Source organism: Scyliorhinus torazame, chromosome 12 (genome assembly GCF_047496885.1).
Source record: "Scyliorhinus torazame isolate Kashiwa2021f chromosome 12, sScyTor2.1, whole genome shotgun sequence".
NCBI classification, from domain to species: Eukaryota; Metazoa; Chordata; class Chondrichthyes; order Carcharhiniformes; family Scyliorhinidae; genus Scyliorhinus; species Scyliorhinus torazame.
Window position 1 is genome coordinate 39938420 of NC_092718.1, and position 19995 is coordinate 39958414.

General features: G+C 47.7%; 1 protein-coding gene across 1 annotated transcript in view; it reads right to left on the minus strand.

Moving 5' to 3' along the window:
* The window catches only part of myzap (myocardial zonula adherens protein), a 139206-nt gene extending 137079 nt beyond the window's left edge, over window positions 1–2127 (minus strand). Inside the window, exons 1-2 of the mRNA XM_072470719.1 lie at window positions 1711–2127; window positions 1409–1501 (exon numbers count right to left, since the gene is read on the minus strand). Of these exons, the coding sequence (XP_072326820.1) occupies window positions 1409–1501; window positions 1711–1773 (156 nt within the window). The 5' untranslated portion in view covers window positions 1774–2127. The remainder of the gene's footprint in view (window positions 1–1408; window positions 1502–1710) is intronic.
* Between the last annotated feature and the right edge of the window lie 17868 nt (window positions 2128–19995).

Sequence of the window (19995 nt, forward strand, 5' to 3'; positions counted from 1 at the left end):
GAGGGGAAGATGTGTTTGGTGGTGGAATCATGCTGAAGTTGGCGGAGGATGATTCTTTGTATGCGGAGGCTGGTGGGGTGAAAAGTGAGGACAAGGGGGACCCTATCCTGGTCCTGGGAGGGAGGGGTTGAGGGCAGAAGTGCGGAAAATGGGTTGAACATGGTCGACCACAGTGGGTGGGAAACCACGATTAAGGAAGAAAGAAGACATGCCAGCAGCACCGTTTTGCAAAGTGGCATCATCGGGACAGATGCGACAGAGGCGAAGGAACTGGGACATTGGGATGGAGTCCTTACAGGGTGTGGGGTATGAAGAGCGGTAGTAGAGGTAGCTGTGGGAGTCAGTGGGTTTTTAATGGATATTAGTGGAGTCTGTCCGCAGGAATTGAAATATAAAGGTCAAGGAAGGGAAGTGTCGGAGATGGACCATATGAAGGTGATAGAGGGGTGGACATTGCATGCAAAATTAATAAATTTTTCCAGGTCCAGACGGGAACATGATAATAGCACATTAAGAGATCAGAATGTGTCAATGGCAGAACAAAGGTGAGCAGTGTGTCAAAGGACAAATAGGAACAGAAAACAGATGGGCCAAGTTGGATGGAGTGAGGGAGGGACAGTGGTGAGGGGAAAAAAAGATTGATGGAAGAAAATGAAACTGAATTGAGAAAAATGAGAATGGGGTGAAGGCGAGAGTTCAGAGTCGGACGTTGTTGAAGTCAGCGTTAAGCCCGGAGGTCTGTGATGTGCCTAATCGAAAGACAAATACATGAATAGGATGGGAATAAAGGGATATGGACCCCGGAAGTGTAGAAGATTTTAGTTTAGACGGGCATGGTCGGCGCAGGCTTGGAGGGCCGAAGGGCCTGTTCCTGTGCTGTACCTTTCTTTGAGGTGCTGTTCCTCCAGTCTGGGCACGCGGGCGTGAGAGCCTGACTGCGGAGGGACTGCTTAAAATTTCCTAATTCACAAATAGTCAGGACACATCCAAGGAGCCCTTTATTTTTAAAAGTTCGCCAATACTTCAATTTTAAAATGATGTGGAGATGCCGGCGTTGGACTGGAGTGAGCACAGCAAGAAGTCTTACAACACCAGGTAAAGAGTCCAACAGGTTTGTTTCGATGTCACTCGCTTTCGGAGCGCTAGCGATATCGAAACAAACCTGTTGGGACTTTAACCTGGTGTTGCAACACTTCTTACTCAATTTAAAAAGTTGAATGAAAAAACACAATTCTATCAGCAGCAATATATTTTTTGCAGTACTATCTGGGTGACTGATGCCTCATTCTGGGAGACTCCAGGCCAATATTGGGGGGGGGGGGCGCCACCCCGACCCCGACCCCCGACTTGCAGCATTAATTCTGATGGAATGCAAACAGAAACAGTGACACCGCTGGACCTTACTGACCAATTCTGCTTTCCCGCTGCTCTCGGCTTCATCTCGGCCTGAGCTGTGGTTTCCGTCCGCGTGGAGGGTCAGGCGGACCCTTCGAATGTGACCCTAAAATAAAAAGAAGAAACCCCAACAGAACAACCTGGTAAAGTTTATCCTCAAACGTTGAAAGCAGAAACAAAAACAAAATAAAACAACCCAATTTCCCAGCAGCCGGTTCGAAGCGAAACGTTCACTTTGAACAGCTCGAGGTGGAAACATGAAAATCCTCTCACGCCTCGAATGGCGTTCAGGCACACCTGACAAAAGTGACTTACCTTCCTGGCGGGCTGTGGTGATTCAGCAATGGTGCAGGTCGTGGCTGTCCGAAAGTGCAACATTGTCCTGGCGCCAATGTTACTTTCCCCAAAACTTCCTCCAAGTTTTATTTTTTTTTTGCCAGCTACCTCCCCCTCCCCAAAACGAAGAGCGTCAGAAACTTTCCGCTGACCATATGTAACTCTTCCTGGATTCCTCTTTGCTGGCAGCGGTTCCAGTGTCGCGGTGAGCGTGTGCCTCCCTTTTTTTTAAAAAAACAGCTCGACCTTAATTTGAGGCGTGACCGCTCGCTCAGAGTTTGGGATCTTTACCGCAAGTCGCTCGACCAAGGGGCGACTGTGATCAGAAGTGGCATTTTGTGGTGCAACATCACCAACGGATAGTCTTCTCCTTTCACTCCCCCGCCCCCCGCAGTCAGGGAGGATGGCGAATACATTAGTTACTTAGCAACACATCTGGGACAAGTCCTCGCCCAACTTGTCAGGCAACATTTTACCTCTCCCTCTCTCGAATACTTTACATGGGTGTTGTCCCATTCCACCTTTATCAGGGTCAATATAATTCAGGTGTTTTTCACCAGGGCGTGGACAGAAACCATTTGCTTCTATATTTGCCTAAAGTTATCTGGGAAACAGAAAAGTCTGCCCGCACTCGACCTGACTACTGATGCCAATCGCTTTTGCCTCTGCCACCCACTGGGCTTGCGATTCTCCCAGAAAATTTCGAAGTTAATTTGTGGCGGGCCTTTCAGGGGGTTCCGGAGAGTTTCCCACCGCTGTTCAATGACATTTAGTCACTTTTTGGGGCCCTGGGGAGTTTCGCACCGGTTTCACCCATAGTTAGAATTTTTTTTAGAACTCGGATGTCGGGCTGCCATTTTGAAAGGTTGCCCCATTCTCTAAATGAGCTTGTGGGGGCCCCCCACACCCGGCACCCATGGGAAATGTCACCCCACACATACATGGACACTACCCCCCCCCCCCCCCCCCAAGTGAGAACACCCTGCTAAGGGGTCCCCAGGGGTCCCACCTCTTCAGGCCTCCCTAAGCCCCCTTGCAGCACTCCCTTCCAGGACCCCCACCCACCACTTCTCTAACCTCCCAGAGCCTCCTACTTACCTGCCCTGCACTCTCCCACCCTTCAAACCCCTCTCCATCCTCATTTCATGAGCATGGCCCCCCGGTGCCCCTGAACCTTGGCACTGGCACCCAGGCAGTATTCCTGCTGGCTTGGCAGTACCAGCATGGCAGTGCCAAGGTGTCACATTCCAGGGGGAGGGCCAGGGAGCCACCCTGCACTTACCTTGACCACCCAGGGGTCGCCGATGGCCCCGGAGACCTTCAGGTGCCATTCCGCCTGGTCCACATTTGCATGTTAAATATGCCGTCCTTACCTGATCTGGCCTACAGCAACATGGGTTGACTCCTTTTTAACTGCTCTCTGAAATGGTCTGGCAAGCCACTCTGTTCAAGGGCAATTAGGGATGGGCGATACGGCGGCACAGTGGTTAGCACTGCTGCCTCATAGCGCCAGGGATCCGGATTCAATTCCAGCCTTGGGTGGCTGTCTGTGTAGCGTTTGCACTTTTTCCCCATGTCTGTATGTGTTTCCTTCCAGTGCTCCGGTTTCCTCACACTCCAAAGATGTGCAGGTTAGGTCGATTGGCCACGCAAAATTGCCTTAGTGTCCAAAGATGTGCAGGTTAGGGTGGGGATAAGGCGGGTGAGTGGGGCTGGGTAGCATGCCCTTTCAGAGGGTTAGTGCCGACTCGATGGGCCAAATGGCCTCCTTCTGCACTGTAGAAGTTCTATGAGTAACAAATGCTGGCCTTGCCAGTGATGCGTACATTAAATGAAAGAATAATTTTTAATACCTCAGCCCCAATTCTCCCCAACCCATCTGCCTCGCCACCTCTCCACTTCAAAAATGTATCAAAATCTGTCTCTGGATCAAAGTCACCCCTCCTAAACCCACCTGTAAGTCTGGTATTAGAGACATAGGAGCAGATGTAGACCATCCAACCCTTTCAGTACTTGAACCTTAAATCTCCAGTTCTTAACTTCTTGCCATTTTAATATACCTTATTAGTACTTGGTACAGTCTGTCTCATGACGCAGAACTCATACACAGATAGGGAAAGCAGCTAAGCACCTTTGGCTAACTCAAAAAATGTGTACAGACTAACATCAATCTGCCCCTCAGCAGCAAAATGCTGGTGTATGAGGCATATCTGTTAGCAGCATCTTATTGTATACTGTGAAACATGGATGAATTCCAACCATCAAGGATGGAAGAAGGACGGAAGAATGTTCCTCTTCATTGTCCGCAGTACATTATGGGCACATCTCATGGCAGGACAAAGTCGCAAATTCTCTCAAAGCCTGAGTATGCTGATACACATCCAGTAGAAGTGACTTCACTGGCTTGGACACAGTCACAGGATGGAAGACAGATGTACACCCAAGGATTTTCCATATGGGGAGGGAGACAGAGCAAGAGAACCTGCAGAGCGCCCAAAGTTCAGCTCCAAGAATTCATGCCAATGTGACATGAAGGCTCAAAGCAACCTGGGAGAATTACACCTTCATATGTGACACTTGTGGGCATGACCTGCTCCTCTTGGATTGATGTCTTCAGCCATTAGCAAAAGTGCATCATATGAAGCTACTCAATAGGTTTGATTTGGTGCACGTCCTTGATCTTACACTGACAAATCATATTTGGGTCAAAGGTGGATTATCTCTGACTTTCAGACATGGAATTCCAGATGAGTAGTTTTGCCCACTCACCTAATCTATCAATGTGGCTTTGCAACTTTCTGATTTGATCTACACCTTGTGCCATGTAATTTTGTGCCATCAACAAACTTGGATGTGTGGTTCCCTATTCCTTTATCTCAGTCATTGATGATGAAATGAAGAGGTCCAAACATAAACCCCCTAGGAAATAGTATTGGTCACATACTGCCAATTGGAGTGTAGATCTATTATCCTCACTTCTGCTACCTCAAACCAATTTGCTACCAATGTCAATAAACTGCCTCCAAATTGACACGCTTTTACTTTTGTTAACAGCTTCTTATGTGGAACCACCTGGACTGACTTTCTCTCACCAGCTCATGTTTGACCAAGTCCTCAGTCATTCTTTTTTAAAATAAATTTAGAGTACCCAATTATTTTTTTCCAATTAAGGGGCAAATTAGTGTGGCCAATCCACCTACCCTGCACATCTTTGGGTTGTGGGGGTGAGACCCACACAGACACGAGGAGAATGTGCAAACTCCACACGGGCCGGGATCAAACCCGGGTTCACGGTGCCATGAGGCAGCAGTGCTAACCACTGCACCACCGTGCCGCCCATTGTCAGTCACTCTGTCCCTATAACAGATTCTAGTAATTTCTTCACAAGAAAAATGAATAAATCTCTAGTTTCCTACTTTCAGCCTTCTGAAGGAAATATTTTCTATCTAGCCATTGGAATCTTTTAATCGTCGTAAACAGCTCAATTAGTTTAATCTTTGAAACTTAAAGGAATACAAACTAGCTAAAGTAATAAGTTTGAGGATTGGGGGGGATTTTAAAATTCAGCCAAGGACGAGGAAGAAATTGGTCAAGAAGGATAAAACAGAATGAGAGTAAACTAGCAAGAAATATAAAAACAGATTGCGAGACTTTTACAATTCTGGAAAAAGGAATAAAGTAAATGTGGGTTCCTTGGAGGCAGTGACAGGAGAAATAATAATGGGGGAGTACGAGAATGGCAGAGATGTCTTCACAGCAGAAAACAGAAAAAAGTCCCAGAATTAGTGGGGAACCATTGCATTAATGAGAGTGAGGAACTTAAAGTGGTTAATAGGAATGTATGGCTCAGGCGCATTTGTAGGACATTCAACCCTTCAAACCTGCTCCACCATTCAATAAAATTGTGGCTGACCTGATTGTGGTTTCAACTCCGCTTTCCTGTTTGCCCCCCATAATCCTCGACTCCCTTGCCGACCAAAAATCTGTTTAACTCTGCGGTGAATAAATTCATTGACCCAGCCTCCACTGCTTTCTGGGGAAGAGAATTCCACAGACTAACGACCCTCAGAGAAAATAATTCTCCTCATATCAGTCTTAAAAAGGGGCTCCTCATATTCTTAAATCGTGTCCCCTAATTTTAGTCTCTCCCACAAGAGAAAACATCCTCCCAGTATCCACCCAACTATTTCCCTTCAGCATCTTCTGTTTCAACAAGATCACCTCACATTCCTCTGAACTTCAGTGGGTATAGGTCAAACCTTTCTTCATAGGTCCCAGTAATGAGTCAAATGAGCCTTCTCTGAACTGCTTCCTACGCATTTATATCCCCTTTCAAATAAGGAGACCAAAACTGTACACTGTAGATGTGGTCTCACTAAGGCCCTAATGTGAAACTTCCTTAATTTTATATTCCATTGCCCTTGGAAAAATACCAACATTTTTGGGTTGTCAGGCTGTAACTAGTTGGGTGCTGGGCCTCAAGTTAATTACAATCTATCTCAATGACCTAGATGAGGGAATCGAGTGTAAGATTTACAAGTTTGTTGATGATACAAAGCTAGGTGGGGAAGTAAGCTATGAGATGGATGCAGAGGAATGGAGACCATAAGACATAGGAGTGGAAGTAAGGCCATTCGGCCCATCGAGTCCACTCCACCATTCAATCATGGCTGATTTCAACTCCATTTACCCGCTCTCTCTCCATAGCCCTTAATTCCTCGAGACAAGTTTCAGTGGGCAAGAGATGGCAGACGGAGTATAATGTGGAGCTACATTATAGTGGAATTACCCACTTTGGTAGGAAGAATAGAAAAGCAGAGTATTTTTTAGAAGGTGGAAGATTAACAAAGTTGGTATGAGTGTGTCCTTGTACACGAATCACAGAGTTTAACAGTCAGGTACATTGTCCAACAAGGAGTGCAAATTATTCTATTTCCTAGAGGTTTGGAGTACAAGAGTAAATAATTCTCATTGCAATTATATGGGACTTTGATGAGGCCATACTGGGAGTACAGTTTCGGTAAACTTAACAAAAGAAGCCATGATGTGGAGATCGCCGGCGCTGGACTGGGGTGGGCACAGTAAGAAGTCTCACACCAGGTTAAAGTCCAACGGGTTTGTTTGAAATCACAAGCTTTCAGAGCACTGCCCCTTCATCTGGTAAAGTCGTCACCTGACTTCACCTGCTGAAGGAGCAACGCTCCAAAAGCTTGTAATTTCAAATAAACCTGTTGGACTTTAACCTGGTTGCTGTAAGACTTATTACTGAAACAAAAGAAGGATCTATCGCCTTAGAGAGGCAACGGGTGTTCACTAGATTTACACCTGGGAGGAGAAGGCTATCCTATGAGGAGAGAATGAGTAGAATGGGTCGATATTAATTCTGAAGTTTAGAAGAATAAGAGACAATCTCATTGAGACCTATACAATTCTTGGCTTTTGCAGGGTAGCAGCTGAGAGGCTGCTTTCCCCGGCTGGAGTGTCTTCTTAAAAGTCCATTTTGCAATTAGGGAGCAGCAGTATGTTGCGTCTGGTGAAAACTTTTGAGTTGTAGATAATGATTATTCACTTTCATCATTGTAAACAGAGAACAAGGATGTGGTTACTTGGTGCTGGGTGTCGGCTATGGTATACGTTGAGAGCTGTGTATAGTTTGTGTGGTTCTGCTTTTTCAAATTTAGAAATTGTACAGTGAGCAAGAATTTCATTTATGTTTGAAAGGTGATTTTCACAACAAAAGCTATTTTCCCCAGACATCCCAAATCAGAACTTCATGATGAGGAGCAGGACCAGAATTTTCTCCATTACTATCAAGCACTTTTGGAATCATATTATGGCCTGGAGGCACCTTTATCTCCACATTGCTCCCAACATTACTTAATTTGAACGTCTTCATTATTCAGTATGTTTGCTGTGAGCCCAATATGCATCAAGGACTCCACTTAACCTCATTTGCACAATTCGCATACTTTTTTCCCTGAGAATTATTTTAATATCATTTGCATCTCCATTCTGATTGTGTGCAATTTCAAGCCTCAAAGTCCATTCACACACCTTACGGGCTGTGGTTTGGGAGGAACTTGCCCCACCCCACCCACAGAAGGAAGCCAATGCACCTGGAAGAAGTTCGCCTCACAGCCATAAAGCATTGCTGGAGAGCTAAATAAGGACCCCCCCTCAGTGGGAGGAAGTTCTGCCCGAGAGAGCTGCTGCCCAATCTGATTAGCTGGCATGCCCGGAGCTCAGTGGTGGGTACTGTCGGGAATGCAAGGAGAAACAGGAAGAGCAACAGCAGTCAGAGACGGGGCAGCTGTGGGATTTTAGGGCGGGGAGGCCTCCAACAGCCCAGGGAGCAGTGTTGCTCGTTTTAGCCTTAGTTTTATTTGCTCTAATTCTGTCACCTTTGCTCATGAGTCGCCAGGTATCTTTCTGATACCGCCACGTGGTTCAAGTCCAAGTAATGATTAATAATGCAACACACCGCTTAGTAAGAGTTAAATCAACGCTCATTTATTATATACAGCAATTAATACTTATACAATAATCCTACTTCTAGACTACTACCTACCACTAAAGGCTAATACTTAATTTTGGAAATGGCCCACCAGGTCAGGGAAACGAATGGTCTTTCGAATTGGTTCTGAGCCTGCGGGATTCAAAAGCTGGTACAAGTCGATAGTCAGGAGCGCCTATCTGGTAGCGATCGCTGGAGTAAGACTTACAGTTTTCTTGTCGAAGGGTCTCGAAGGTTGCGAGCAGGAGAAGAAGGGTCGAGTTGAACTTGGCCCCTATTCTTATAGTCCCCAGGGGCTTCCCGCCTCTCGGGGCGGGCCTCGTACCTGGTTCCAAGTGATTGGACTTGGTCCCAATCACTTGGTTCGATATGCTCCAACAATGGGGCGATTCCTTGATCGGGGGGTGGTCGTTTACCTTTCTTTGTGTCAGCCCCTGCTGGCGCCGAAAGGTCTGGGTCGGCTTTCAATTGCTAATTTGTAGCAATTGTTCCCGGGGATGGCTGCTTACTATGCAGATGGCTGGGTTGTTGTGATGTTGATGGCTGCAGGTATCGGTCTGGGCTGACTTCCCCAGAGGCGAATACACTGTTTTACCTGCAGCTGTCCGTTTGAGTCCTGTTGGCTGATTTTCCCATCAGCCTCTTCCGTTCGCCATTTTAGATCGGGGTTTGACCATTCTAATCGGGAATCAGCCATTTTACGTGGCTACATTCCCTGCTAGTGATCCAAACGCGAAGCGTGAAGAATCACATCACTTTGTTACTTTCCATTCCCTGACTGGGGGGGGGGGGGGGGGGGGACACCGCCTACATGGCCTCTGCTCTGACCCTAGCTAGGCACAAACATTTTTACCTAACAATTCTAAGGGCGCTATGTCAGATAGGGACACGCATTACAAAGTAACAAACGTGGAACCTCTAATTTATCCTTATTACACTATACTCGCTAAACATTGCATTATCCTATCTTCCTAAAACATACAACAAACTCACATCATTCCATATAATCTTTCTTGGCTTGGCAGTCAAGCTCAGGATCATACAAGGGTTTTTTTTCCATAAAGGTTTTGTACATCTTTTTATTTACAGCAATAACGCAAGTGAATGCACTTTATTGTTTTTATTATAGATCGCAGGGGTCGGGGGGTCTGGTCGTAACCGAATATAGGGGATCTGATCCGATATACCGGGGTTCGAGCGCGGTACGCTCTCCTTCTCCACTTACGTAGGCGCATAGTCTGCACTGCACAGCAGAGTATCGCCAACGCTAACAGTGCTTCGATCACGTAGGACAGGGAGTACCAGGTTATGAACCTGGCACACCAGGAAGATGCAGTGTCGCTGGTGAGTGGGCTCTGGGTACTGCGGGGCAGTGAAACATTAACGGCTGGGAGGTTTGAAGTCATGGGGTTCGAGTTCACGCGCAACCAAATGTCCAATAAAAAGATGTTGATCACGATGAAGGAAGTCCTCATGGCTGTCCTCTTTCTTTGAGTGCTCTTTATTTTCTCCGATCCTGGAGCTTCTGGAGTTCTGTAAAACAAGCATAGTATCTGTAACTATCTTTGTTCAATATCCGGTATGCTAGTGTGTCTGTCCTTTGGTGCCAATTATTCCCTTATAATTGGTCACTATGTGTGACTCCCTCATTTTTTTTCAAAACAAATTTTAGGACACAGCACACTTCCCAATCATGAACCAGTGCTGATTTATCATCCAAATGTTCCTGGATGTAAATAGCAGATGGCAGCAACCTAAAGGTCGCCTAAACAAATAAAAACTTTTTGAAATGAAAAATGTCAAATGAGGTGCGTATGGGCCGCGACGGGTAAGATTTGGATGGAGTCCCCGGGTAGGACGGCTACCAATGCCGTATCTCCCCTACCCGAGCGTGTTTGACCAACAGGGGGGTCCCCAGGCAGGGCGGGTCTCACGCCGTTTCTCCACTGCCTGAGCAACCGACAAGAACGGGGGAAAATGTAGTCATCGTGGTGGGGCTGCCATAGTGGTTCTATCCTTTGAACCAGAAGAGCAGTTACGATCGGGCGTCTGATACTCGAACAAGTACCAGCCGAAAAGCTAGTTCCACTGAACAAGCGTGTGGTCTCTTGACCAGTGTCTGTAGACAAGCTAGTTCCGCTGAACAAGCGTGTGGTCTGTTGACCAGGTATCTGCAGATAAGTTGGTACCGCTGAACAAGCGGCTGGGAAAAAAATTCTCCTGTCGGACGAACAACACGAAACAAACGTACAAACAACATAAAACATCCTGCAGGTTCCATCAGGAAGGACAACACTTTTCCCAAGCGTTTCCTTTAAACATCATGTGGACACCTCAGTTCTCGGTTGCGAACAGGGTCGCAAAGGGGTTGGCGGTTTGGGAGTCAGACCCGAGGTCGTCACCTTCTCCCGGGTGCCAAACTCTGGAGTGGATTAGGGCTGAAAGGGCTGCTTGGTGTGAGTTGGGGGTCGCTCTCGTCGTTGCGGACGAGTCTGTAGGAGTTGTCGCGGTGCCAATGAGTTGTGTCGAGTTGTGTGGGGACAAAGTCAGGGTCGTCCGTGTGGTTCGGTGGTCGGTGGTGGGATTTGTTTAGAAAAGTGATCAGGAAGGGATCACTGGGATCGTAGTCGGAGTCGCTGGGTGTGGGTCCGGTTGCATGGGGATAGTAGGGAGGCGTGCTGTGGCCCTCGTCCAAGTCACAGTCGCTGTCTCTGCTGCTGCAGTCTGTGGGCGTTCCGGGGCGGAGTGTAGATTTTGGGGGTGGAGTCGAGGGCGAGTCCGTGTCTGGGCTGGACGTGGTGGGGGTTGGTCTGGTTACGTTGGCTGTGGGCGGGGTGTGGTCTGCTGCGTCAAGCATGACGTGGTGTGCGTGGTTCGACTGTGTTCCATAAGCCTTTAACTGGTTTATATGAAACCACGCAGTCTTACCATTTGGGTATTTTATTTTGTAAACTGATGGGCTTACTTTATCCGCAATGGAGTACGGACCCGAGTATTTTGGAGACAGGAATGTGCTGGGGTTATATACAGACAGCATCACTTGCTGTCCAATATCATACTCCGTTGCATGCACTGCCTTATCGAAACAAGCCTTGCTCTGTTTCTTTTTGGTGCCCAGTTTTACTGCGGCTGCTAACTGAGCCGTTTTTACATTTGCAATTAATTGCTCCATGGCTTTCTCGTGTGTGAGGGCCATTACTTCAGGGCTGGTCAGGTCTGAACCTAACAAGTATTCTGTTCCTTTCATGGGGCGTCCAGTCATGAGAGTGTGTGGGGTGTAACCTGTGGAGGTGGAAACAGTGTTACGCAAAAACATCAGCGCAAAAGGGAGGACTGAGTCCCAAGTGGTGTTGTTCTGCTGGACCATTTTTCTGAGGGTGGTTTTTAGGGTCCGATTCATGCGCTCCACGATACCACTCGACTGTGGGTGATACGCAATGTGGAATTTTTGGGTGATGCCAAATATCGTGAGGACGTTCTGCATGACGCGTCCCGTAAAGTGAGAACCTTGGTCCGATTCAATACTGCGGGGGAGTCCCCATCTTGTAAAGATGTGGTGGGTTAGGATCTTGGCTGTGGTTTTCGCGGTGTTGGTGCGGGCTGGAAATGCTTCCACCCATTTAGTAAAAGTGTCTATGACCACCAGTACATATTTATAGCCATTCCTGCAAGGGGCAATGGACCTATAAAATCAATCTGGGGGTTAGTCCAGGGGCCGTTAACGGGTCGGGTGTGGCTGAGTTGGGCCTTTTTGGCATATCTGTCGGGGTTGTTCTGCGCGCAGATAAGGAAATTCTTAATGTAATGGCTTACATCTTCCTTGAGATTTGGCCACCAACAAAGCTGTTTGAGGTGGGCTGTAGTGGGATCGATTCTCTGGTTTCCATGACCATCATGGTACAAACAAATCAATTGGTTCCTATCCTGCTCAGGAACTACATAAAGGGTGTCCTTTAGCACCACACCGTCATGTGTGGTCAGTGTATTTCTGAACCTCTCTTGGAGGTGGGATACTTTCCTTTTACAATCACCGAGAGATTGCTGTCCTGTTTCTGGGCTTCTACTAGATCCTCAATTCTAGTCTGCGTGACCTGAACTGCACTCACTGGCGCACTCACTGGCGTGCTTTTGGGGGGTTTCCAAAAATACCCATGTCTGGAACCTGCTTTAGCCAGCGCGTCGGCTTTTACATTTCCAGGGGGGAGGAACGATGGTGGCTGCGGACTTTTATGATCCCAAACGTCCTGTTCTGGGCTTTTTCTAAAATATGGCGGAGTAATGGGGCTGAGGGGAGGGGTTTCCCATCTGCAGAAACAAATCCTCTTGCTTCCCACAGGGCAGAAATTCTGTAAGGCTGTTACAGACATAGAGGCTGTCCGAGTATATGTCTGCTGGGCTGGGGAAGGAATCTGGGTGGTCTACTATGTATGCAATGGCCGCAAGCTCTGCTGCCTGCGCGCCTAAGTGCCCGGGGAGTTTTAATTCTATTTCCTCGAGGGCGCGTCCCTGCATGTTCTCAACATAGATCCCGCAACCTGTTATGCGTTGCCCATCTCAGACTGCGGAAGATCCATCCACATAAATCTTAATGGGTTCACACGTGTCCGTGTGCGGGGAGCTCTGAGATGAATTTCCTATCTTTCTGGGGGGGGGGGGTTAGCTATAAAGGGGACTGTATTGTGGTGTGGCGAGATGATTTCACATTCATGGGGGGTTCCGGGGTACTGCAAATTGTCCGCTAAGTATGTGTGCGTCTTTGTCCGTTTTACTGTGATGTCCCGTCCCTGCAAGAGAAGGGTCCATCTAGCTGCGCATATTTGGCTGACGGTACCGTCCTTGAGTCGTCCGTCCAGTAAAGGTTGGGTGGGGTGTATTCGGTCAGAATGGTGATGGGGTTCAGTCTGGTAATGTATGAAAAGTACTGGACTGCCCAGAAAACTGCGAGCAGGTGCCTCCCACAGGCTGAAAATCCCTGCTCCACAGCATCTAAAAGTCGGGAAGCATAAGCTACGGGTCTTAACTGGTCGTGCCGTTCCTGGAGTAGCACAGCTGAAAGGGTGCGGTCTGTGGTCGCTACCTCGATGGCGTAAGGGGAAAGCGGGTCTGGAACTTGTAGTGCGGGGGCGGCTATGAGTGCCTGTTTTAACGAGTCCACAGCATCCGTATGCTGCGGAAGCCATTCCCAGGGGGCTCCTTTCTTTAGGAGGTCTGAGAGGGGCGCTGCCTTGCTGGCGAAACCGTCAATGTGCTTTCGGCAGTAGCCAACCAGTCCTAAAAACGACTGGAGGGCTGAAATGTTCTGGGGAAGGGGCAATTTAGCGATCGAGTCAATTCTTTTATGATCGATCTCGCGTTTACCATGAGTGATAATTGTTCCCAAATATACCACTTTTTCTTCCAAAATCTGGGCCATTTTGGGGTTGACTTTACAGCCAATGGAATGTAACAATTCCAGGAGTTTGGACAGAAGCTCAATGTGCTCTTCCTTAGTGTCTGTCTGCAGTAGTAGATCATCTACATACTGTACCAGACATTCGGGGCGAGAAAAGTTTGCTAGTCCATTTGCCAGCTGTCGGTGGAAAATGGAGGGGGAGTTGTGGAATCCTTGTGGCAGGCATGTCCACGTGTACTGCTGTGCTTTAAAGGTGAAGGCAAATAGCCTTTGCCAATGGAATGGACCAGAATCCATTACTGATATCCAAAACCGTGAAATAGCGGGAATTGAGTTCCTGCTTGAGCATGGTCTCGGGACTTGTTGCTACGGTGGGGGCTGCTGCGGGGGGTGACTTTATTGAGTTCCCGATAATCAATGGTCAGGCGCCATGATCCGTCGGGCTTTCTCACTGGCCAAATCGGGGCATTATTAGTAGAGGCTACCGGTCTTAGTACGCCCTGCTCTAATAAGCGCTCTATAACTTTTAGGATTTCTCCCTCTGCTTCTAGGGGGAATCCGTCCTGTTTTGGGGGTCTAAGGTCCGGTCCTGTTACTTGTACGGAGCCAGTCATCCGTCCACAGTCGTGCTTGTGGGTCGCGAATGCTGCCCTGTTCTTTTGCAGGACTGCCCTAACCTGCTGGTCCGTGCTAAGCGTGGTGGGGTTGAACCAAAATTCGCCGACTGCGCTAATTTTGTTCATATAGACCCCTATGTTGAGCCTTGCGGGGGCTCTAGCGGATTTCGCCATCTTCCAGACACACTGGTTGACTGGATCGAAGGATAGGTGGTGGGAATTCATAAAATCAATTCCCAGGATGTGTTCTGCTGTGTGAGGCAGGTCTACTAAAACTACGGGGTGTTTTGTGGTTATGGTTCCTATTTGAATGGATACAGGGGCTGTGATGTGTCCCTGCTGTGAGTGGCCTGTAAAGCTGCTGAGGGTGATAGTGGCTGTAGTGGGCCACGTGTCCCTTTGAAAAAGGGTGGAGGAATTTTTGGTGGTGCGGGACCCTCCTGTGACCCAAAGAAACTCGATAGGCTGTCCCCGAATCTTCGCTGCGACTACGGGTCGTCCTGACCTATGCCAAAGGGTATCGCAGACCCAACTGGGGGAGCCCGTACACCGTCAGTCTGTTTCGGTCAAGTCCGTCTGATCCGAACAGGTGCTAACGCTATGGATGGGCTCTGCCTTTTACTTAATCAGAGTGCCTGTCTGTTGGGCTCTCTGTGGCTTTTTGGGGCCATTGCACTCTTTTGCAAAATGTCCCAACTGTCTGCAGTTGTAACATTCTTGTGATTTTGTTGGGGGGCTGTTCTTTCCCTCATTTACCCAGGCGGGGTTGTGAGGTGTGGCTTTTACTGCCTGCATGTCTGCGGCGGCTTGCTTTTCCTCTGTGGTTTTAGCGGCGGGTTGATTGTGAACAGACTGCTCCCAAACGCGGGACAATCTTTTAACCACCCACTTCTCGTTATGGGCCTCTTCTGAGGGATCATAACAATTACAGGCATTCTGTCCTGCATCTGTGGCATGGGAGATAAGGGTGCGTGTCCATTTGGCCCTATTGTCTGGGGACAAATGGGCACGGTCTACGTCTCCAAAAACGGCTTCGAAGTGAATCCACAGGCGTCCTGCAAACGCTGTGGGGTGCTCAGACTTCTTCTGCCTACACTTATTGAGGCCATCTACGGGGTCACCCCGGTTATACCCGATCGCAGTATGCATTTCTGCAAGGGTGCCTCCTCCTACGTTCTGTGGGTCGGGAAGGGCTGCTGCTACCGACGGATCTAAACTTAAAACCATGAGCTTTACATGCTCTCTCTCGTCCAGGACATACATGTGCGCCTGATGTCTAACTGTGGCAAAGAAATGGTGGGGGTCTGAGGTGGGGAGGAACGGTGTGATCTTCTCGCACGCCTCCCGTAATTGGGTCACTGTTAAGGGGGTGGAATATAGATATCCCGCATCATCCGGTGTGGCCGTGTGGAGGGTGGTTACAGGGTTCATTGGAGCCTGAACTACCTACTGTGTGGGGGGTTGGGGTGCTTTTCTCCTTTGGGGCTTTCCCTGCGTACATGTTCCCTGAACATATCTCTGCGCTGTTTCTTGTAACTCTTCCCAATCAGGGCATTCTTCCTGGTCTAATTTTTCCCCAAAGGTTTCCTGAAATCCTTTCTGACCAGAAAGCAGTGACTGCAGCTCTACAATCTGCTTCCGGCACTTTGCATGGTCTATGGTGTTCTGTCTTTGTTCTGTGGCTGCAGCGTGGAGGGCTCTCAAGGCTGCCTTGAGATCACTACATTGTTTCTGTAGCGTCTCCACCTGCTTTTCTGTTTCTTTCCTTACCAGGACCGCACGCTGCGTGTCCGGATAGGCCTCGTCATACTGGGATTGGAAACTGCTTAAATGCGCCAGACAAGACTGGTGACCCCGTTTGGCGTCAGCCACCTCTTCATCCTTTGCTGCTAATTTCCTTCCTAACTCTTAGTTTTCTTTCTCAACCTCGCAAACATCGACTTTACTCATCCGATGTATGCCCTCTAATTCTTTGCGGAGCGTCTTGACGACCTCCTCTGTGCCTCGCAATTGTGCCAAACAGGACACGATTGCCATCGGCTTGCGAGCTTTCGCTAAGCTCTTTTTATGAATCTCGCTCAGGTTCTCCCACCAAGTATGCCCTATACTTCCGGGACCTGATTCGTTATTATCGCATAAATCATTCCACATGGGCCATCCTTTGCCCTTGAGATATTTCCAGATTTCCTCTTCCCAAATGGGACACTGTCCCACTCTACTGCTGCTGGTCGCTGCGACCGCAAATTCCTCAAGAGTTCATGAAGCGCTGCATTGCCTGCATGGCTATTTTTCCTATCCGCTTGCTTCGTTTAAATTTGGAACAGGGGGCTAAGGTGGTGTCGTAGATGCGGGTACGGTTTGCGCTAATTTCCGAAACTACAGACTTACGAACGTTTTGACGCAACAAAAATCTATCAGTTTTACCTTATAGCCCTGTTAGTTACGCATGCATACACACACTTCCGAATTATGACTTATTAATCAGAACTGCTTGAACACTTGTTGTTTTTTTGTTTCCAATTGGATTCTAATTCAAAATTTCTTGGGTTCTCCCGGAGTGGTTTTCCAATTCTAGATCGGGTCCCATCAGGATGTCGCCAAAATGTTGCTCGTTTTAGCCTTAGTTTTATTAGCTCTAATTCTGTCACCTTTGCTCATGAGTCGCCAGGTATCTTTCGGATACCGCCACGTGGTTCAAGTCCAAGTAATGATTAATAATGCAACACACTGCTTAGTAAGAGTTAAATCAACGCTCATTTATTATATACAGCAATTAATACTTATACAATAATCCTACTTCTAGACTACTACCTACCACTAAAGGCCAATACTTAACTTTGGAAATGGCCCACCAGGTCAGGAAAACGAATGGTCTTTCGAATTGGTTCTGAGCCTGCGGGATTCAAAAGCTGGTACAAGTCGATAGTCAGGAGCGCCTATCTGGTAGCGATCGCTGGAGTAAGACTTACAGTTTTCTTGTCGAAGGGTCTTGAAGGTTGCGAGCAGGAGAAGAAGGGTCGAGTTGAACTTGGCCCCTATTCTTATAGTCCCCAGGGGCTTCCCGCCTCTCGGGGCAGACCTCGTACCTGGTTCCAAGTGATTGGACTTGGTCCCAATCACTTAGTTCGATATGCTCCAACAATGGGGCGATTCCTTGATCGGGGGGTGGTCGTTTACCTTTCTTTGTGTCAGCCCCTGCTGGCGCCGAAAGGTCTGGGTCGGCTTTCAATTGCTAATTTGTAGCAATTGTTCCCAGGGATGGCTGCTTACTATGCAGATGACTGGGTTGTTGTGATGTTGATGGCTGCAGGTATCGGTCTGGGCTGACTTCCCCAGAGGCGAATACACTGTTTTACCTGCAGCTGTCTGTTTGAGTCCTGTTGGCTGATTTTCCCATCAGCCTCTTCCGTTCGCCATTTTAGATCGGGGTTTGACCATTCTAATCGGGAATCAGCCATTTTACATGGCTACAGCAGGGAGAGGAGGTAGGTTTAAGAGGGCAGGCGACGAGGAACACGGTGGGGGTGACATCTTATGAGGGCTGCCCCCAGCATAATTGATGATGATCCCCCTGCTTTCCCTCACCCCTTTATTCAACTTGGTCTCAATAAATGGCCTGCCCACGCCAACTGTATTATGGCAAAGGGCAGCCTAATATCCCAGTCAATTAGACCATAAGACACAGGAGCAGAATTTGGCTATTCGGCCCATCGCGTATGTGGTGTTGGGTGCTCTGGTGCACAGATGAGCCAACTCAGTTGTATGTGGTACAACTCTATTTTATTTTAACTCTTATATACAGTTTGTTCTGGATACTCTGCACGTGCTGTCTCCCTGAGTGTGTTGTGTAACAGGTCTATCCTTGTCCTTGTCTCCAGCTAATACTGTCCACCAGGTGTCGTGTTTGTGCTTTTATATGGTTCCTGTCTTTGTCTGTGATTGGTTGTGGTGTTGTGTGTTCTGATTTGTCTGTTGGTGTGTCTATCATGATGTGTGTGTTTGAATATCATGACATCCCCCTTTTTACAAAGATATGTGCCTACGTGGTTATAAATATGATCGTGTCGTGAGTGCATCTAAGAGTGTGTGTGTGTGTGTTGTGTACAGCATGTGTATATGACGTAACTATTTACATGGGGCGATGTCGGGTGCGTCACACTAACAAGGTTGTACCATAACAAAACATGAATGCGAGAAAAAAAAAAAAACTTGAACAGTGGTCCGGTCAGACGATATCTGGAACGATAAACAACAACAGGTTATAATACAGTAGTGTTTAACTTTTTGAACGTATGAACAGCGTTATAAGTCCAGTCTAATGGGTGACCGCCTCAAGAATAGGCTGGTCCTCAAGCCGGTTCAGCTGTGGAGATTTGGGTTCACACTGGTTCACATTGGACTGTTGGAGGTGATGCTGTTGCCGAAGTCTCTACTTTGTTGGGAACATAGGCTGGCAGGGAAGGACACAAATGAAATGTGGAACTTGTTCAAGGAACAGGTACTACGTGTCCTTGATATGTATGTCCCTGTCAGGCAGGGAAGAGATGGACTAGTGAGGGATCCATGGTTGACAAGAGAGGTTGAATGTCTTGTTAAGAGGAAAAAGGAGACTAATGTAAGGCTGAGGAAACAATGTTCAGACAGGGCATTGGAGGGATACAAGATAGCCAGGAGGGAACTGAAGAAAGGGATTAGGAGAGCTAAGAGAGGGCATGAACAATCTTTGGCGGGTAGGATCAAGGAAAACCCCAAGGCCTTTTACACATATGTGAGAAATATGAGAATGACTAGAGCGAGGGTAGGTCCGATCAAGGACAGTAGCGGGAGATTGTGTATTGAGTCTGAAGAGATAGGAGAGGTCTTGAACGAGTACTTTTCTTCTGTATTTACAAATGAGAGGGGCGATATTGTTGGAGAGGACAGTGTGAAACAGATTGGTAAGCTCGAGGAAATACTTGTTAGGAAGCAAGATGTGTTGGGCATTTTGAAAAACTTGAGGATAGACAAGTCCTCCGGGCCTGACGGGATATATCCAAGGATTCTATGGGAAGCAAGAGATGAAATTGCAGAGCCGTTGGCAATTATCTTTTCGTCCTCACTGTCAACAAGGGTGGTACCAGGGGATTGGAGAGTGGCGAATGTCGTGCCCCTGTTCAAAAAAGGGACTAGGGATAACCCTGGGAATTACAGGCCAGTTAGTCTTACTTCGGTGGTAGGCAAAGTAATGGAAAGGGTACTGAAAGATAGGATTTCTGAGCATCTGGAAAGACACTGCTTGATTAGGGATAGTCAGCACGGATTTGTGAGGGGTAGGTCTTGCCTTACAAGTCTTATTGAATTCTTTGAGGAGGTGACCAAGCATGTGGATGAAGGTAAAGCAGTGGATGTAGTGTACATGGATTTTAGTAAGGCATTTGATAAAGTTCCCCATGGTAGGCTTATGAAGAAAGTAAGGAGGCATGGGATAGTGGGAAATTTGGCCAGTTGGATAACGAACTGGCTAACCGATAGAAGTCAGAGAGTGTTGGTGGATGGCAAATATTCAGCCTGGATCCCAGTTACCAGTGGCATACCGCAGGGATCAGTTCTGGGTCCTCTGCTGTTTGTGATTTTCATTAATGACTTGGATAAGGGAGTTGAAGGGTGGGTCAGTAAATTTGCAGACGATACGAAGATTGGTGGAGTTGTGGATAGTAAGGAGGGCTGTTGTCGGCTGCAAAGAGACATAGATAGGATGCAGA